Genomic DNA, 22,074 nt, shown 5'->3' with positions numbered 1-22,074 from the left:
TTATAAGATAAACGAACGTGAACAATAAATCTTGACTGACTGCTGTCAGAAAGAATCTACTCCTGTAGTATATGGAAGAAGGTACTAATGACCCAGGAGTTGACCTCAATATATAGGGGGTCGCTAGCTACCATGCACGCGTTGGCGATTTTTTTTAAAGGCTATGAGGTAAAGTATTATGGAACTATATATGGATATAGAGGTGAACGAATGGCATGGTTATTGATTTTTTTTACCATGTGTAGCTGTAAAGGCTTATGGTAAATATGGATATACAAGGAATGGTTATCTCTTCCCTTTTCTACTCCCTCTATTCCAAATTATAGGATGTTTTTGCTTTTCTAAATATGTTGTTTTTGCTATGTATCTAGACATAATGTATATCTAAGTGCATAGAAAAAACTATGTATAAAAAAAATCCAAATGTCTTATAATTTAGAATGGAGAAAGTACATCTCTATCTCTTCTCTATATCTATATTTGTATCTATATCTATCTCTCTTATATAGAACTAAAAAAACGACACATTATTCCATCCACCTGGCGCCTTTGTGAGTGTGCCCTTGCAATTGCCCACCTGGCATCGTGCGCGTCCCTCACCCCAACCCCCACCACCCCACCCCCTGGCATCAATTAGGGAACAAAACCGAAAAATAGCAACTTTAGACGCAACCCCACAAAAAATGGCTAAATCACCCGCCTACTCTAATCATGGTAATCACTGTGATTCCACACTCCTTGCTGGTTATAGGAAAAGAGCTGGGATCACTCATTCTCAATCTAGTGGAGATGCTCTAATATGTTCTGATATGTTAAGAAACAAGGAGCGGCGTTTTTGTTGGTAGAGAGAAACAAGATGTTTCAATGCCGCAACAAAAAAAAATCTAGAGGATATTAGAACATGTGTGGTTGTGTAGAATTTTACAAATAAATGTGTGATCATAAAGAGAATGAGTACAACAGCAGACAAAATGTACTCTCTAACATCTTTTATTTTGCACAAATGATCTACCACCGTGTTTGGAAGATGGCCCCCCAAATCCAACGGATAACAATGCTCAAGAAGACGACTTGCTTCCATCATTGATCTCCATGCATGCACGGGCTGCGGCTCACCCAAAGAAAAAAAAGAAAGAGTCGAACGGCATTTTAGCATCGCCGAACAAAATAAGAACATTTTGTCCAAAAAATTATCCCAACACAAAATATAGACCTCCAATGGATGAATATCGCAACACTAGCAAAGGATAATAGGATAGGCACTACATGTATGTTGGATCATACAATTGATTTTCAAGCAACCTAGCTAGCAACGGATTAGGTCGATAAACAATTTTGTTTATGTTAGGTTTAGGGTTATAGTTGCACAGGCTTTGCGGGTGTTACGTGGACACACCTCCGTAGTTCATCACTTCACCCTCGGATGGTAACATTTCGTTTATGTGGAAGCACATAATTTATCACATATGAGAAAACCAATAAAGATAAAGAATAACTATCACATTACTCAGCAACAAAACTGGTTTATGATGATCTAACTATCAAAGACTACAAACTAGAATAATAAATATCTAAACTCACTAGCAAGTTTACAATCTAATACTAGCAAAATAACAAGCCACAATGAAGTAGCACGGCTAATCCCACATGCTACTTCTAAATCTATCTTAATGTAAAAAAGAATACAAGATAAAAATATTTTTGGTGATTAGGTGGACGACTATCTCACTTGTCCATATATCGATTGAGAAAAGGTACATATAAAACATGGCACAACAAACAAAAGGAAAAGAAAAAAAAGAAACAATATTGTCCTTTCAATAGCAACAACAAGACATCCACCATAACAACGAATGCACTATCGAAACCATCAATACAGTAGTCACCAAACACCAACCAACACACTGCAGCAACAAAGCACGAGGGACATGTAACCACTTCTTTTTATATTTAAAGAATTGCCAGGAATTTTGCTTGCACTCGCAGGGTAGGGACGTGTAGAAGTCCATCTCTAGTAAACCCTTTCTTATTTATAGAGTGCTTCCTGGAATTTTGCTTATCTGTATGGGTGTCCATATATATGTAAACCAAATCAAATATTTAAATCGGTTATGTCACATGCGAAGCTATACCTAGCCACAAATATAAGGCATTGTAATGTTAATTTTCCCGTAAACAAGGATGGATCTAGCGGTGGGGCAGGGGGCTCAAGCCCCCCTACCACCACCGCCGCTTATCCCATGGAGCCCTAGAGTCCAAATATACGGAATTCTAGGTTATTGGTAATCAGAGTTTGTCTTAGGAAAACATTGGTTTTTTTAATCTCGTTCGTGATAAATATATAAGGAAGTCTAGGTATCTCGTGTAATATGTCCTTGGAATCCTTATGTTTATGGAATCGACATTCCATTCCCATTCTTTTATCACGCAAGATTCTTCCTAAAACACGCAAGATTCTATTTCCATTCGTATTTGGCGATCACGCACGCTACCAAGTTCCAAACTTACTAAAAGGGAGGCAATCCACTACTATGGAAAGGAAGTAAAAATATAGAACCTTTCACGCTAAAAAGAAGCTGAAACATGGGAATCGAAAAAGGCTTAACTCTTGTGAAATACTCCCTCCATCATGTAATATAGTGCATTCTAGCATTCAAAATTTGTCCTCAAATATAATGCATTCTAGAGGACAAAAACTAATTTTACATTAAATACTTTCCATTTATCAACCAATCACCATTAATCTTTACATTAAATACTTTTCATTTATCAACCAATCACGTTGATGACAACGTCTGATTACAAAATAAAATGAGAGTACATGCGTCTTTTATATTCTCTCTTAATTTATCTTAAAATTTCTAGAATGCACTATATTACAAGACCGAAGGAGTACTAATTTAGCTACCAACCACCAGGTCACGGTTCATGTTTGATCCAATGCAAGGAAGTAATTTACATAGTTTGTAAGTTTAAATTTTGTAAACCAAGTCTTTTTTTTGCGAATTTGTAAACCAAGTCTAGATGAATATTAAGTGGAATATAATATTTTCATATAGTAGTTCCATAAGAATTGAGTAGATCAAAATTAGCTACTCCCTTTGGTTTCGAATATTTACTCATCGCGTCACCCGTCAAAAAAAGGAGTGGCACCAAAAGAGTGGTACTTTCTATTTCCAAACATGCAAACTTTTGGATATATACGATAACTAGGTAGTGTGCCCATGCGTTGATACGGGATAGCTAACATTTTGTACTAAAAACACACGGATCGCACGATAAGATAACAATATTGTAAAAATTAAATGTCAACGTTAAAGTGACATTTAATCCAAAAAGCAAAGTTTATGAATTTAACACAGTCATGGAGTGCGCGGCATCGTAGGCTCACAAACTATACTTTATAGACCTTTCTGTGATGCGGCTAAGATAATATTTTATATTGGCAGGAAGAAATCTCCGATATCATTTTCTTTCGTGCTCACAAACTAATGACCTTGGTGTAAAAAAGGGAAATACAAAGGAGCTATCCTCGTGAATGCGCGGAACCAACGTCACTACGATCGTGCCATCCCACGACCACTGGTATGGTGTTGTTTAGCACTATTGTTCATTATTATCGCTAACTTGCTTCTTTGGTTTTATTCAAGTAATTTATGTTTGTAATTATGCAGGTGCTAATTCGGTTGATCCCACATTGGCACATGAGAAAAGTGGAGAAAGTCGACAAAACTCATGGTTTTGAGAACATACACGTGTAATAGTTATGAATGATTATAAAACGAAATATTATGAACAAAACACTCAAAGTGTCATTTTTATAACAATAATATAACACATGTTCAATTTTTATTATGCCATCACACAAGTGTATATACAACATCTCCGTATAGAGTCTGTTAAACCATTTAAAAATACCTAGGAACAACAACAAATATGACATTAGTGAGATATTATTTGTACAATATAAATTGAATGAAAAAATGCATTGTATGCGTTAGTAATGTTCTGTTATCTTGCCTATGGCGTTAGAGCCTCCTTAAATACAATATTCTTCGTGAAAGTTCCATCTGCTATTAGGGTCTTCTTATCCTTATCTTTTTTATTTGATGCATTCTTATTTTTTTCCCTCGACATTCTTTTTAGCATTTTTCTTCTCTATCTTTTTGGCCTCCTCCTCTTGTGCCTCCGCATTATTGGTTCTTGACGTGGCTCTAGACATCGCAACGTACAACTGGCCGTGAGAGAACACCGGTGCATGTAGGTACACATCCACATTCGGGATAGTTTGGCCCTATGACTTGTTGACCGTCATGGCAAGGCTCAGCCTGATAGGAAACTGCTTCCTCTTAAACTGGAACGGGAACATCTCGTCATCAGACAGGCATAGCGGTATTCGAGAAAGGAATACCTGCTTCCTAGCATGCTGCCCTACCACGATTTCCGCGTTGATTGTATTTCTTCGAAACCCCCACACCATCAGCCTTGTACCGTTGCATAGCCCATTGGCAGGGTCAATATTCCTAAGCAATATGATAGGACACCTGAGCTTGAACTTCAAGACATGTGGAGGCAGCCCGTTGGGGGTCAAACTGTTAAGGAACTCCGATGGATAATAGTTATGTGGATCATCTACCGTAGTGTCAAAATTGTGATACACCGTCTCGCCGCCCTGGAACATATCAATCATTTTCATATTGATCATGTCCACCCAATCGTTACGTGTAGATAAAATCGCTCTGGTGGTGATGTACTCTTTGTCTGCCATATTTGCATTTAGATCTGAAAAGATGATGTCGATCAATGTATGAAGATCTTTCTCGGCATCGTAAGAGTACGGGACATATATCTCATCTGGAATACGTACATTGCCATCTCCGTTAACCTCTTTCGTTCCACCGCCAATGCGCAAAAGATAATCTGCAAACCACAGGTCACTCTGAGCCCTCATGTTGCGGATGAGCTTTAGGTGGCGCATGGATTCCCAAAGATACGACCTTCATAGAGAAGCACCGACTATTTGAGCTCTGGATCCTTTCCGCACAATAGGGAGGACCTATCTGAAATCCCCACCAAGGACAACAGTCTTCCCACCAAATGATAGATTTGACCGACCCATTATATCCCGTACGATGTTGTCTAGTGCTTCCACATTTTGCCTCTTTGTCATAGATGCCTCGTCCTAAATTATGAGAGCTGCTTGTTGCAGTAACTTGGCAGTACCACTCTGTTTCATGAAGCTACAACAACCGCCCTCTTGAAGAGTGAGGGGTATCTTGAAACGTGAGTGGGCCATCCTCCTGCCTGGCATTATGGCTGCTGCGACTCTAGATGTAGCTGTAGCCACGACAAGCTTGTCCTGGCTACATAGTTTTGCGAGAAGTGCCCTATACAAAAATGTCATTCCTGTCCCGCCAGGTCCATCCACAAAGAACAACCCGCCTTGTTTGCTGCAGACAACCGCCATTATCTCATCATAGGCAGACCTTTGCTCGACGTTGAGTGAGTCGCACAATAACACATCTTCGGGATTCTGCTCGACCCTAGCTTCCTCAAATATCTCATGAGGAATATGGTTGGTATTGTCGTATGAGTAATCAATATCTGGAAGAGGAAATGACCTTGTCCTTCCCCATAGACTGCAACATGTTTCTAATGTCTATCAAAACCATTTGTTGCACCAGATCTAGGGATGGATGATTGCGGCTGTAGTCCTCTGACATTGTATTGTAGTGTTTTTTCCACAACCCCATCACATCATGCGGCTCGCAGAATACCAATACTGTTGCAAATAGCCTCCATAGAGAGGAAGGCATCTAGAATAAAGTAGCTTCAGTTAGACATTCATCCAGTGTATTGTCTTCTTCGATTAGACCCCTCCTTTCTGTAGCTTCACGGAATGAAGGTAGTAGCACACCATCAACCGTCCTTAGATGTTCGTATGAGGTAGCACTAACAACATTATTCAAGAGAACACGAAGAAAGTAATGTTCTCCCTCAGCAGGATGAGCCGAGATGACTCTTCCAACTTGAAAAATGGAGTTTTTCCTTTTCTGCCAGAATTTACCATCAGACTGCCAGGTAAAATGCTCCGGAAAGTCCCAATACAAGATTTCGCGGGCTTTCTCATGATGCATGTTTGCATCGAAGTATGATGTTAGCATTGACTCTTCTACACCTAGCCTATTAACGATCCGTTTGACCTTATCTTGTTTATGAAATGCCACCATGTGCATGTCAGGTAGATGAAGCTGCAGCTGCTGTACTGGTGGATGGTTCTTGCTCAAGTCGAATCCATATATCCTCCATAGTGCTTCTAGAGGCATCACCCACCAGGCATCTCTATACTGCTTGATCTCATCAATGTTCCTTTTCTCGTCTGCTTTGTCGATCTCCCTTATCACCACCGATGCCCTATCATGTCCCTTGTATATGTATTTGAATAGATACTTTACTGATTTAATGCTCCCACGGGCCTCAACATTGATATGGCAGTTGAAGGTACATAGCAGGTAAGGGTTATAAGGCATGACCCATTGATTGTCTAGGTAATGGCCTCAAACTTTTAGTGTGCGACCATCATTGCGTTGCCGATAGATGGGGTACGAATCCTTTCCCTATGACGTTGCCTCATAGAATGGGCATGGGTAACGGTTCTTGCATGACCCGCGGCCCACCGTGCATGGACAATATGGATTTAGCGTCCCATAGGGACCATGCATCATATGCTTTGTCACCATCTTGTAGAGCTCAGGGTACTTCTTGTTTGGTAGCTCTGCACTGATAATCATGTCATATTGCTGGGGACATGTGAGCTTGTACATCCATTCCATTATTAGCAAGAAGTGTGCATGCGGCAAGCCCCTCTTCTAGAACTCCACTACATATATGTAGGCCTTCACCTTCCCAAGTATGTCTTTCTCCATCTACATTTTCCTCATCGTCTCTAACTTTAATCTGAAGACCCGAGTGACGAGATCTAGGTGGTCCTATGGTGTCTGGCCTAGATAAAGTTCATTCTTGATCTCATCCCAGTTAGGGTTGCATGTCATTGTGAGGAAGATATAAGGTTTATCATACTTTCGCACCAGAGCCATTGCATCCATGTATCGGTGCCTCATATCACGGGGTCCTCCAATGAATGACGAAGATAGGACAGTACGCCTTCTGACATTCTCAGCAGATCCTTCACCCAAATGCATGCTGTCCACTAGGCCTTGGTATAGGTCAGCCCTCAAAGTATCTTGATTGTTCCTCATGTAGTCTAAACGTGAGCTCTCAATCTTGATGTAGGTGTCGATGGCGAATTGCTGGAAAAGATGCCGGTCATAGAGTATTGGATTAAATATCCCTGGCCACATCTAGAACTTGTAGCAGTAGTAGTCACGCACAGAGACACATGTATTCGCAACAGGTTCTATAGGAAGACATTGTTCGAATTAGTATCATGAGTTAACATAAAAGAGTTTATATTGCATTATTGAAAAGAGTTCAAGTTACCTCCATCATCATCGTCACCATTCTCAGCATGCTTTTTGTGGATTGCTCAAGCTCGATCAACTTGAGCCACAGTCACACCCACTTTTGGAATGCAGTTGTGCCACTCGAGCTCACCCATTAGAAAGAACATCGGGTATAACAGTGGGTCATAGCATGCATTATATGAGCGGATGCCATGTATAGACTGATCCTTCCCTTGTAGGAGAACACTATGCTCGAATTGGCTGTGAGGCTCACTCCCCTCAACCTAGACGACGACCACCTCTGATGTCAATGGCACATTATATGTTCTCTAGTCAAGCCGCTGGTCAAGGTTCAACTCAACCCGATAATCCTCAAGGTTTCCAATGTGTCCCATACTCCTTAGTTGCTAGGCACCTATCGTTCTGACTCCTCTAAAAAACTCTTGTGGCTACTAGGCACCTATTGCCATATACTATACAGGAAATGTGGCATGAGACAAAGAAGAGAAAAAAATGTGGCATTAGTGCATTGTTCGTCAACTCTGAAGTAAATATATGTAACTACAATAGAAATGTGGTAGTACCTGAACTGTTTGTTAGTCGTCACCCAAGAGCCAACAGAGATAACTGGAAGGTACAGATTAATCGGAATGATCAACAAGATATCTTCAAGAAATTTTGCAAGCTAAAATGCAAACAAGCACAAATGGACACACTTACAATTTATTTGTGCAGAATACATGAAGAAAATTTAGTAAGCGGGAAGTATACCTTGAGTCTTGCTTGTACTGACAGCAGGCACTATTTACTAAATCACAAACACATGTCATCAGATAATGGAATATTGTCGGGCATATTTGAACAAATAAGTTTACTACTAAGATAACAGATTATGGGTGTGCCGGATCATGAACAATAAGGCATGCTGGATGCTAAACTATAGGGAGCAAAACCTGGATTGTTGCTAGGACGGTCTGCAGCAGTGCGACAGCCACACGATGGACAATCAAAGCTACAGTAGTCATTACCATCAGAGAAGTCACAGAGCAAATCCTCAAAAATAATCTAATTTGCTAGTTACTGAACCACATGCATGTCAAAGCTAAATTTCCAGTGGCTGAACAATGCGCATACAAGTAAATTCTTCAGGAAGCCCCATTCATTCCTAAGCTGTAAAAAGGGGCAGTACCAATTTTTTACTGAATAATGCGCATACAAGTAAATTCTTCAGGAAGCCCCATTCATTCCGAAGCTAAGAGCAGGGGCAGTACCCTTTTTTGTGAAGAAAATATTCATTACTGAAATAGCTACAATTGCATTAATCAAGAGCAGGGACATGTAAAGTAGAAACTCTGCGTGTCACTGTCTCACCAAGAACACAAAGAACAAAAAAAGAGGTAAAATAGTGCTTGGAGTAAGCTGATGGGTTGGTGGTTTGCTTATTATATAGTAACTAATGAGCAATCAAAAAATAAGAAAAAGAAAGACACCAATTGCTTAGACAGAGATAACTGTGAAGGTATTGATTAATTGGAATTGAGAGACTGGAAGTCTGGAGACATAAGGATTGCAAACAACAAGAATGTGTTGTATATAAGCAAACAATCAAATCTAAAAATGTAGGAAAACAGAGCATGCTATTCAGTTTGAGGACTTCAGAAACAATTGTTTTTTGTTCCCTTCATGCCACTGGTTACCTAAGGCTAGGTGTTTAACTAAAAGATTACTGATTATTATTCATTAGTTCAGCATAAAGTAGCTATATTGCAAAGAAATTGTCATACGTAGACCGACAGGAATTAGTTTGGCATTCAAGTTTCAGGACATGCAATAAATGCATTTTTTAGATATTGTTTGGCTGCATAGAAAATCGAGATGCCAGTGCCACATTACTGATTCTACCTTGATGGCCTGAATGTTTGTTTCTGGACGTTCAATCCCAACTCTAGCTTCAGGAAGTGCTCGACTCAAACCAACAAGGATATGAAGATTAATGAAAAGAAACACAGAAAGAATTAGTTTCAAAAATTACCTCGTAGTACATGCCTTCAGATTGGAGCAAAAGCAAACACTCACCATAGGAGAAGCAAATTCTACCTTGATGGCCTGAATGTTTGTTTTTGGACGTTCAATCCCAACTCCAGCTTCAGGGAGTGCTCGACTCAAACCAATAAGGATCTGAAGATTAATTAAAAGAAACATAGAAAGAATTAATTTTATAAATTACCTCGTAGTACATGCCTTCAGATTTGAGCAAAAGCAAACGCTCACCACAGGAGAAGCAAGTAATATTGTAGATTGATGAACATCATAGAGTGGTACACGGAAACATGCATGCAAGACTGGAAGGAGTAACTTTAATTAAAAACTATAAAACTGAATTTACTCAAGTTTGAACTTCACCAGGTTAGTGAAATCATGAATGACTGCAAGGCCAAAATTGGTCGTTGCTTCAGAATCTTTCCGTTTGTCTCGACGAGTCCAAATCCTGAAACAAAGAATGCACCACCGAACAACCAATTAACGGTATGGAGATGGTGAAAAGTACATAGGCACCACTTGAAAAACCTTCACTGATAGACCACCAATCTTCAGTTCCCATAATTAGCTTCGACTACACATCATCAGTGCACAGCAAATGGCAAATGAATTGCTCATAACACATTTAGGACTATTCATCGTTTCACAATTGGTGAATATTGTGTGTTTAGAGAATATAGAACTTTAGATTGTGGCGCTGTGCTCCTTGGAATCTCAGTATTGCATATGGAGCAGATCCTTGGTATTGAGAAAAAAGCTCACTGAAAAATAAATCTATATGGCCAAAAAATTTTGACACAAACCTAAATACATGCATGTCAAAGCTAAATTTCCAATGACTGAATAATATAGATACAAACTGGAAAAAACAAGTGCATAGAAAATGGATATGCCAGGGCAGCTTTACTGATTATACCTTGATCGCCTGAAAAGCAAGTTTACTGATTATACTGATTCCAGGTTCAGCGAGTCCTCTACTCAAACCAAAAAGGATCTGAAGATTAAAAGAAGCGCAGAAAAAGTTAATTTGTGAAAGGACATCATCTCAGAGTACATAGCACACATGTGAAACCAGACTGATGAGAAGCTTATATATACATAATTTGGCAAGATTCAAATTGCTCTTGCTTCCTGATGTTAACTACTATGAAGGATAAAAATATTTTTTGCATTATACCGATCTCTGGATGCATTGCTCTTTTAAGCACCTGGAATTTAGTGTATCGAACAAAAATGTTTCAGTTTTGTGGTTAGATATTTCATATCAGGAAGCACATTTGGTTTGAATCACGTTTCATGATTCAGAGAAATTGACGAGACAAACCACTTGACGACGAACAACAACCCCTCCACGTCCTTCTGGCTCGGCATAAAACATGCAACACGAGTGTACAAATGAGGCCTAGCCAGCTAAATTTTTTACCCACAAAAACCATGTAAGCTTTATACTTATACTGTTATCCTAGAGAATAGAGAAATGTACAAAGCATAGTGCCACAATCTCAGGAATTATACAAAAAAAATTTTAGAAATCAGTAATTAATTCGATATAGAGCCTGACCAATTACTGTTTCCCATTGGTATTGGCCGCCTAATCTAACCTATTCACTAATTATTTTCATAATTACAGAGGAAGGAACTGACTTGTGTTTTTGCTCAGGTATATTCAGAATTATTAATGAAACAGTATGTAAAGATTTGATGCCACTAGGCAATAGAATTTTGAAACCTTATATCAGCACATCTTTAGAAAAGCGCCTGCAAACCCAACAGAAGTACAGGACATTATTACAAATAAAACACAGGCTCCACTCTCGGAAAAAGAAAGATGACAAAACCCAAGAACAAGATGAATGAAGCTTAAAACAACTCAAATAACCTTGCATCTTGCTCGGGAGCAGCACCGCAACATCGCCGTCAGCAATGAGGCACGTGGCTCGATCCAAGTCCTCCTCAACCAGGCCAAAACCACACCCACATCAACACAAGCAATCACGCACATTGTGAGGATCAATCATGGAAAATGGCACAGTGATTCAGGAACCCAAGGAACACCAAGAGTTCCCCCTCAGACACCTAGACTACACAGCGTATTGACGCTACTAAAGCCGGCACTTTTTTACAGCAGGCCAAATCGTAGTTCCACAGAAGCAGATCTCCCCGGTGATCCTAGAGCCACACACCGCCCAGCGATGCAGCATGCAGAGCAAGCCAGTAGTGCACGGAACCCTAGGCACAACCGAGGACCTACGCGGCGAGCGATCTCCTCAAGTGTCTCCTCGCACCGACACGCATCCGCCGCCGAGCGTGCACTCACAAACACATAGGGGGTTCAGTAGGCACGCGAGCGTGCATAGACACACAAAGAGCAGGAGTGCGTCGGGAGGAGCGCACCTTGTCGCTATCGGCGTGCACCACGGCGACCTCGTGCAGCCGCCGGAGCTCCCCCTAGAGTGTGGCGGTGTGGCAGCGCAGCGCCTCCTCCTCTACCCGCGTCCGTGAGGTGTGGTCCGCAAGGGATAGGTCTAGAAGCGAGGTGTGTGGGATCAAAATCAGGACGATGGACCCATGTTAAAATGTCGCACCAAAAAGTGTTCACGCTTTATTCTTTTTAATTGTTGGAGACTAATTGCACATGTATGTATCATTAGTCATTTAGTTGTGGGTACAACATTTTGTAAGGAAGAGTCGGGTACTCAAGTTAACGTAGATAGCCCCACGTAGTTAGTCTAGAGGGTGAGCGCTAGAATATCACTCTTTTTGAAATGGTGTGAGTATTAGGTCAGTTTGGTAAGGATTCTTGGACAGCTTCTCAGCTAGGTGAAGATGTTTTTAGCAAACGCTAGTTTTGCAAATAGCTTTAGCTTTGAAGCCCATGAAAACCTGCTCTCACATGCGGTGAAGGCTAGGTGAAGCTAAAAAACAAGATTCTCCCAGCTTCCTCCAACGTGTGTGAGCCCCAGCACAGCCAGGGTGGATTTGCTCCCTAGAGGGCGCAGAGAGGAATAGGGCGAGGCTATGCAGTCGCCGATGCTTGGCTCATGGTGGAGTAGGTCTAGGGCGCTAACGAGTGTGCGACTTCCAAGGCTCAGCTCATGGTGAGCAGGGATCAGGCGATAATGACACCGCCGTTGCTTGGCTTAGCATAGGGCAGAGCGTAAGCAGGGGCGTAGGCAAGGTCGCCGGCGAGCGTGCAGCCGCCGATGCTCGTAGGTGTGGGGAAGAAAGAGGAGAGGAGGAAAAGGACATGTTAAAGCTTGATGCAACAAGGTTTATTACCATTAGCATAATTGTCGAGGACCAAATACTGGGGTACCCAAAGAGGAGAAGCTAATAACCATCAAACATTGATGCTTCCAAACAGACAAGAACGCAACTACACATCTTGACCAAATGACTGAAGGTTGGCTCTACCTCGCCCGACCCCTAAGGGTAGGCTCCGCCTCGCCTAACCCCCGAGGGTTGGACTCTGCCTCGCCCGATGTCTGGAGGCAGACTCCGCCACGCTCGACCCTCAAGGACTGGACTCCGCCTCGCCCGATGACTGAGGGTTGGCTCTGCCTCGCCCGATGTCTGAGGGCAGGCTCCACCTCACCCGACGTTCGAGGGCTAACTCCTTCTCGCCTGACTTTTGGGGGCAGGCTCTACCTCGCCCGATGTCTAGGGGCTGGGCTCTACCTCGCCTAATGTCTAGGGGCAGACTCTGCCTCGCCCAACATCTAAGGGTAGACCCTACCTTGCCCGACATCTCATGACAGACTCTGCCTCGCTCGATGTCTATGCGCTACTCCTTCATAACTATGCATGTAGATAAGGCGGGGCACTCAAGTCAATCACAATACCGAGGACCATACCCTACATGCCTGTAGGAAAGTACCATCACGATATGACCAGACGGGCGCTTTAAGCCCTTCTAGGCATGTCAGAGCCCAAACAGTGTTGTGGGCGCCAACATTTGTCCTACAGTGTTATGGGCGCCAGCATTTGCCCTCAGACACGAATCATGACGGAAAGATACGACAACCACTATGGTCCTGGAGGAAACTCATGTCATCTATAGTATGAACGTGGGGCCTCTATGCCGTCTGCTCCCCATAGGGTCGTGACTCGGCATCCTGGTACGTCGCGCCGCCTGTCGGGGGCGGGATGGGACATGACCACTTGCTGAACGAAGCCAGAGCATGGCCCTATCAGTATTACTGAACGTGCTATCCCTAGCACTATCTGCCATGTCAGCAGGATAGTCTCAAAGGAAAAGAAAGACCCGACACCTTTGAAGGACCTTCTTTGCCTCTGGTTTTTCTTCTTTCTCCCGTCTATAATCCTTGCTCCCTCTTGATCTATAAAAGGGAGGGCAGGGCACCCCACTAAGGGGATAGATCAATTCAACACACCACGCATCACATAACACACAGCTGAGCAACAACCAAGCTCTCAATGCTCTTTCAACCTTTTCCATTAGAGACTTGGGACCCGGCCCTCTCTCGACCATTTGTACCCTCTACTATGAACCTTTCAGTGCTAATAATATGAGCAGCAGCCACAAACTAGATGTAGGGACATTCTGCCCAAACCAGTATAAACCTTGTGTCTTTTAGCACACCATCCGGGCCCAACGCGTAATATATACAAATTTACTAGTTGGTGTTTACTTGAAACACCGACAATTGACGTGCTAGGTAGGGGACCTTTGCGCGTTCCGATGTTAACACCAGGCCTCGGATGGCTAATCACAACGACAGCTGGGTCCCGGGCATGCATGTGCACTTCGGAGACCTAAACTTCATCACCATGGTGGAAGGAGAGTTGGTGTGGGATCCCACCGCCGTCCAACCTCTCCGCTCCACTGGTCTCAATGCAATCGCTGAGGCGCTAGAGGAACTGTAGCTGCACGCACCGGAGGTTCGCACCGCCGAAAGAGACCTGCTCCTCAACTTTGACTATGGGAAGCTAGAGTGCCAGCTCAGCGCCTTCCTAGGACCCCGACCGTCCTGAGAGGACCTGCGCCACCTCAACTTTTTGCTCACCAACATCATGACGTGGCTTGCTGGAGGAGAGCCACTATCTCTGGAATACCTCGTCCGGAGCGCCCTGACCATGCTCCCGTGCGGGTCACGTAGCGTGGTTCTGGTACATGAGCGTCTTGGCCCTCATCATGACGCACGCGATGTTCTCAACACCCATAGGCGTGCCTACGGTGAGGCAAGGGAGGGGGCCAGCCATGGCTACCACCCACGTCGTGGCAAACGCTATGATAGCGGTGAGAACTAAAGCCTGAGCCCTGGCTTCTCGAGACCTCAGGCCTTTGGCCAACGCATCCTCAAAGGCAAGGCAAAGTAGGACAAGGACGCCAGTGAAGGTGCCTCCAACTATCCCAACAAGAAGAAGAACAAACAGCGGCGCGAGGGCTCGCTCGTGGCTAACGCCGACCGTAAGGGAGGCCGAAAGCCCGCGGAGGGTACCTTAGGCTACTTCGAGTGGCTACTTGAAGGGCCATGCTTGAACCATGCTTTCCCCATCAAGCACCTATACAAAGACTGCATCCTTGTGAAGCGGTTCTTGTCTGGAGGCTCCGACAAGGGGGAGCAGAGGACGAAGCCTAGCTAAATGAAGCACGCGATGTCACCCTCCTTCACTTGGCCAAGTACACAAGGACCGCCACAAGCTTCTCCCCATCGTAGGAGGGACCGTATGTCATCACGGAGATGCTCTAGCCAGGCGCCTATAAGCTCCAGACCATCAACGGTGAAGTCTTCTTCAATGCTTGGAACATCGAGCAGCTACATCACGTTTACCCTTAATAAATGCACACTTTCTCTTATCAGTTTTGTTATCAAACTCCCTGATATTTTGTGACATCCGACCCCAGCAATGGTAAAGGGTCGAGCCTCACTCGAGGGCTGAAATGAGCATATCCATCTAGCAAACATTCTATGTGTCTGCCCCCTTTTTCACCTTAAGACCTAGGAGCTAGGTTTATGGGAACAAGCTCTGAGTATAACTGGTCTGACTGTGGGATACCTATGCCCCAACGGCTATGGTGTCTTTACTCACAAGCATGATCAGAATTGGCTCGCTCACACTCTGAGTTTTTTTGACCTTAACGACAGAAAGGGTCGGAATGCACTAACTCTTTGTGCAAAAAGGGGAGAAGAGCTAAGAGACTATTTGCTACACCAAAATTCAAGAGCTTGTCCATTTGTTACAAGTTTTCTCCACTTGGCTTATTTGCCTAACTAAAATCTTGTGCAGGATGTCCTCATCCTTTATCTCCATAGGAAAGTCTCGCCTGGGCAGGAAAGTCTCACCTGGGTAGGTAACACGAGTCGACCGGATGTCTCAGCCATGGCTGAGGAATGGGTAGGGAGCAGACAGGATCCCACTCATATCCGATGGAGGCTACACACCCTTCTTCATGGTCTATGGTTCTAAGGTCGTCCTCCCAACCGACCTTGACTATGGAGCACCAAGGATTAGGGCGTATGACGAACATGGAGCGAAGGCACCTCTCAAAGATGCCATGGGCCAGCTAGACGAAGCCCATGATGTTGCCCTCCTCTGGTGAGCCAAGTACCAGCAGGCGTTGTGATGGTACCACAGTCGATGAGTGCAGGGTTGGGCCTTCAACATTGGGGACCTAGTCCTTCGCCTCGTCCAGAGCAACAAGGATTGCCACAAGCTCTCCCCACCATGGGAGGGGTCATACGTTGTCGCGGAAGTACTCTGGCTAGGCACCTACAAGCTAAAAAGCATCGACGGCGAGGTCTTCACCAATGCCTGGAACATCGAGCAGCTACGTCGCTTTTACCCCTAAATAAATGCATACTTCCTCTTATCAGTTTTGTTATCGAAATCCCTGATCTTTCATGACATCCGACCCCTACAAATGGCAAAGGGTCGGACCTCACTCAAGGGCTAATGTGAGCTCATTTATCCAACAAACATTCTCTGCGCATGCCCTCCTTTTTCACGTTAATTCCTAAGAGCTTGATTTACAGGAACAATTCCTGAGTATGACTGGTAGGACTACAGGGAACCCACGCCTCGACGGCTACGGTCTATTTGCTCACTAGTGTGATCAGCATTGGCATGCCCGCACTCCGAGCTTTTGTGACCTTAACCACGGAAAGGGTCGGGATGCGCTAAACTTTTTTTACACAAAAAAGGGGAGAAGAAATAAGAAGTTGCTTGTTGTAACGAAATTTGAAAGCTTGTCCATTTATCACAAGTTTCACTGCCTGGCTTCCCTGCTTAACTAAATTCTTGCACAGGATGTCCGCATCCTTTATATCCGTAGGAAATTCTTGTTTCAGCAGGTAGCCCGAATCGACCGAACGCACGACCATTGCTAGGAAATGGATGGGACGAGCGTCCCCTTACAAAGTGATTTCATCATGAAAAGGGACTGATGTATTCATGAATATAAAAAAACTGTTCATGCGGGGCTCTCCCACAACTTAAACGGTTACATTTGCTGACCACTTCTACTCTAAATACTACTACGGCCGCCGCGCCACGCTCTCCATCGGCAACGTCCTACCGCTCCATGGGATCCCTAAGGGTGCCATTGTCTGCAACATTGAGCACCACGTCGGTGACCGTGGTGTCTTCGCCAGGGTGTCCAGGGACTATGCCATCATGATTAGCCATAGCCCTAACAACAGCACCTCGAGATGAGGTAGCTCCTGGATAGGGACATGGCCCGTCAAAGTATGGCCACCATGGCTGGTGGATGTCTCTAACATCTCATCAAACTTTATGAACTGGCCAACCTGAGCGGCTGCAAGGGTGAAACCCCCTATCGGCGCAATCCTGGGTGGCTTCCAAACCGACAAGGCTTGCCCGAAAAAGATTCACCAGAAGAGGTCTACAAATGGCCCCATCCCGATGAAGGCCTCGTAGACGGTGACAAAGCCAACGACGTGTAGCACCCTCCAGTGCGTCTCCTCCTTTGGTCGATGTAGCCCCTTCTCAGCAAAGGCGACCAACACCATCTCATCTACGTTGGATGACCTCTAGCTCAACATCGCGCTTTGAATTCATGAATGGATCTGTGAGTTCTCTTCTTCCTCGCATTACCTTCTCTCACTTAGGAACCATCATGACACACGAACACACTCAGTGAGAAGGAAGAAGGAGGAGAGGTAGCAGCTCAAGAATAGGTAGAGGAACGTGATGAGAACCCTCTCCCTGCCCCTATTTAAGGACGAGACATAGCAGTTGGAGAAAGGCAAAGGATTGGGGCGAAAAAACCCTCTCTTCCCCTATTCAATGCAGATGGGAATTCGATGGGACATGGCCTGACCGACGGTACACGCCCTACTCGATGAGACGATGCTTGGTCAAATAGGATGTGGCTTGGGCATGGCCCCACCACTACCGCACACCAAGCATAAGAAACAAGGCGCAGCCGCATGTAGGCGGCTCTCCATCTTCCCAGGCAGGCCCTAGAAGGGCCCAACGATGGAACCTCCATCAAGGGGAGACCAATGGGCCTCCTGAGTTGATCGGATGACCTAGGCAAATGCCGAGTGATGGGGTTGAGGAAGCAAACGGTCGCCGAAAGATAAGCACCCTTATTTACTTTACGTATCAATTTCACTACCGAGCCTCTGACCCTAGCAACGGCAGGGGCGTGGACATCTCTCGGGGGCTACCGAGAGTGTCTACTTGTTTAGACATTCTCTTCACCTGACCCCTCCTTATGTTTAAAAGCAAGAGGCATGGTGTGCGGGTGTAGACTTTGAGTAAAACTGGTCGAACCGCTAGACCCTATGCCCTAGCGGCTATGATGTTTTTGTTCACCAGCGTGATCAAATTCTTTGTCCCTGCACCCCAAGCTTTAGCATCCGCCTTCTCGAGAAGGGTTTGAAGGGGTCTACCTATGAAATCTCCTTGAAGGAGATGCTGTTAGGTTTTGCAAGTCAATTGAACACCTCAGATCACTGCCGAGAGACAAACAAAAAAATTGGGATGCTCGTGTAGGTTACACCGGCCCTATCATGAACGTCAGACCCAAACCCCGCACGAACATGTCCGGTAAGAGCTCCCCATCACTCATGCCACCAAGGTAACATCACCGACCCTTGCTTTTATTTCCAATATATCATACATTCATCCCATATATCCAAGCGTTGCATATGTAGTTGCTGCATCTCAACGCTTCGCATCGCGTCACAAAGCAGTAGTCGTCTTATTCGATATGAGCGGCAACTGACCGAGGTTTGAAGGCCAGCCCACAAAGGGCTCGAGGCTGCCTCATGTCAAATAGAGCTAAGGGAGAAAAACCAAGATGAGCCCCAGCGGCCTAGCCTGACCCCGCTTAGAAGCGGACAGGGACATCCTGACCTTTCTCTTTTGATTCTAACCTTGAGTCAAACCCATAGAATCTCCATCGAGGAGAGGCCAATGGGCCACCCAAGCCTATCGAATGGCTCGAGCATCTACTGGGAGGTAGGTTAAGAAGTAGTGGAATGCCACATGAGGGCTCTGCTGACCCTGTCAGCGGATGACGGACCTGGATTCCACTCGAACATGCTCATTAGCGAGCTCATTGAATGCAACACTCGAGCTATCGAGGCAAGTGTAGTTAGCTCAGCCCCTCCGGTTGTGGAAACCGAGGATAGGGTGACGTGTGAAACACGGCCAACCCCTATCAGACCCTAAGGGGCTTGAGGGCTCAAGCCGCCCGATCCTAGATCGAGAGACCAAGGTTCGAAAGTCGGCCCACGAAGGGCCCGAGGCCGCCTCATGTCAAACAAGAGCCAGGGGAGAAAACACAGATGAGCCTCAATGGCCTTCGCCCAACCCGCATGGTGGCAGATAGGGTCATCTCAACCTTCTCGTTCGATCCAACCTCTAGCCGAGCCCATAGAATCCCCATTGAGGGGAATCTATTGGAAGGCAGGTTAAGGAGCAACAGAATGCCACTCGAGGGCTTTGCCAACCCTGTCACAAGCGATGGGACCAGATTCTGCTCGAACATCTCTATTAGCGAGCTCATCAAGCATGTCACTCAAGCCATCAAGGCAAGTGACATCGCCTCAACCCCTCCGATTGTGAAAACCGCGGATAGGGCAACAGTCACAAAAACGAGCCGACCCTTGACCAAATCCCCGCCACGCATAGGGGCTCAGGGAAGGTTGGACTTGCAAGGAGACCGAATGCACGATCATAGAACGATAGCTAAAATCCTAAGGAAGGAGTACGTGCAAATACAAGAGTAGTTTCGCTATCCTCTCTTCGGTCTCTAGTGACATTTGACCCTAGCAACCACAAGGGGTCGGATCTCACTCAAGGGCTGATAAAGGTATAAATACCCCTTTTTTCAAAACAGTCGCTGTGTCAGACCTCTTCCTCATGTAAAGGTTCGTGGGAACGAATAACCGAGCATGTCTGGTCAGACTATAAAAAACCCACACCCCGATGGCTACGGTAACTTTGCTCACTAGCATAATTGAAGTTTCCCTCTTACACACCTTGGGCCCTATAGTCTTAATGAATGGAAGGGTCAGATTGCATGAGCCCTTCTTTTTTGAATATGAAAAGAGAGGAAAGCAAGTTCAATCAAACAAAACGAAATTACGAATCTATTTTCAAAACACAAAAGTGCCGACACTTGTCCACATATTATAGATATTGTCCGTCAGACCTATTTGACTAACTACCCCCTCCGGGGGAGAACTATATCTTCAACTTTGCTTGATAGGGTTTCCGCAAGAGGAGCCACTGTCGCTTCTATTTCATCCAGCTCAGAGGCTTCGTAGCCTGGCGCGTAACTGAGGCTCATCATCTCCAAGTCGATGCTTTCATTGTCATGCGAGCAGGCGATGGCGAAGGCTTGGGTGATCCCTGCCTGAGCAAAGTGCTTCCTTCTCTAGCTAGCGCATCCGCGCCTTGATATCTATGGCACAGGCCATGAGCGAGCAGGTCCCCTCTACCTGCAGCACCTACAGGTCGTCGCAGACTATGCCAAGGGCAACCTTTAGGACATTGAGCTCATCGCTCTCTGCCTGAAGAAGACTCCTCGCCTTGGCGAGATCCATGGCTAGTACGATAGTGGCGCCCTCGGTCTTCAACTTCTGGGCTTTCGTGGTTCCAAGCTCGGCCTAGAGGGAGTTGATCCTCTGATGTGCCTCGTCGTGTTCTTAGACAGCCTGGTCGCGCTCCTTGTGGGTCGTGCCACGCTCTGAGCGGAGCCTCTCCACATTATGGTGTAGCTCATCTCGCTCCTTGCGTAGCTGGGCGACCACCTCGGTGTCCAGTTTTGCCCTCTGCTCTAGGCCACAGACCTCTCCTCGGCTCCCAACCTAAGATCCCGCTCCTTCTCGGCCTTGGCCAGGAGGTCGATGATCCGCTGGCGGGTCTCGGCATCCCGCTCCTTCCACACTCTGGTGGCCTCCACCTCATCCTGCCATGCCCTCTCCAATAGTTCATCTAAGTACTTCTCGGCGTCCTCCATGTCCCGGCGAGCCTCGGCCTCCCGCCATCGAAGATTGTCCGCCTCTACGGCAAGGGGAGTCAACTCAGCCACCCTCTATTGGAGCTAGGTGGTCACATCCCTATGCAGCCATGCCTCACTAATGAGGTGGTCCTAGTCCTCCTTATGCTCACAAAGGAACCAGGATTTCTTCTGGCTACGAGCAATAAGAGACTAAAAAAAGACAGTAATCAGAAAACAAAAATAGATGAAGAAAGAAGAGAGCAAGAGGTAAGATTAAGTGAATACCTGGCTGGTGGGAACGATGATGTCTCATAGGGTGCCCCTGGCCTAGTTCAGAGCTTCCAGCATAATCGTGATCCCCTCATTGAGACTCTCCCGCTCCATGCCCTCGGTGGCATCATCGAGGGTGAAGAGTTCTAACGACAGGTCCCGTAGACTCACCCACCAGAACAGGGGCTCATCTCGCATGGGCGGATGGCGGCTATCGACAGAATATCGTCGATAGTCCTCCTAGGGGTATCCCATGAAGGTAGATTGATCGGCAGAGAGGTGTGTAATCAAGAACAAGAAGACAACAGAGACACACGAGTTAGACAGGTTTAGGCCGTCAGTATGACGTAATACCCTACTCCTATTGTCTGTTGGTTTGTATTGGCTATTGTATGATATTATGTGAGTTTGGAGGGGGGTCCCTGCCTGCCTTATATAGTCTGGGGGCAGGGTTACAAGTCGGTTAGATCTGAGAGATACCCAAAAAGTAATAACATATTACAGGAATCTTGGGATCATACGTATCCTAACAGATCTCGTAGTATCTTTAGGATATCTTTTTGGTATCTTATGGGAGACGCCGAGCAGCATCATGCCCCGCAATGCTGTCTTGTGGGTTGGGCCACCCTTGGGGGCACAGCCCATGTGGTCTGCCATGGGTATCTGGGGTTGTACCCCCCACAATAGCCCTCCGATGTTAGGACCAGGGACAACTCTCTGTCTATCTCCTCAGCAACCGCCACGATGCCCAGGGGTCCCTCAGCCATGACCCCCTCTGTCCTACCCATGATGGACGTCGTCTCTAGGGCCACCGGTAGCACAAGATGTGCCACTACCTCGGGCGCCATGATCACCTCT

At 45.4% G+C, this 22,074-nt stretch overlaps 1 protein-coding gene across 1 annotated transcript; it reads right to left on the bottom strand.

Annotated features, from left to right (window-relative positions):
• Nucleotides 1-4,294: 4,294 nt before the first annotated feature.
• On the bottom strand, nucleotides 4,295-4,978 carry LOC136516124 (uncharacterized). Its single transcript, XM_066509509.1, has one exon. It carries the CDS (start codon nucleotides 4,976-4,978, stop codon nucleotides 4,295-4,297), a length of 684 nt encoding a protein of 227 aa, XP_066365606.1.
• Nucleotides 4,979-22,074: the final 17,096 nt, after the last annotated feature.

Source organism: Miscanthus floridulus, chromosome 17 (assembly GCF_019320115.1).
Source record: "Miscanthus floridulus cultivar M001 chromosome 17, ASM1932011v1, whole genome shotgun sequence".
Classification (NCBI taxonomy): Eukaryota; Viridiplantae; Streptophyta; class Magnoliopsida; order Poales; family Poaceae; genus Miscanthus; species Miscanthus floridulus.
Note: the sequence above shows the minus strand (reverse complement) of the source record. Positions and strands in the feature narration are given on the sequence as shown.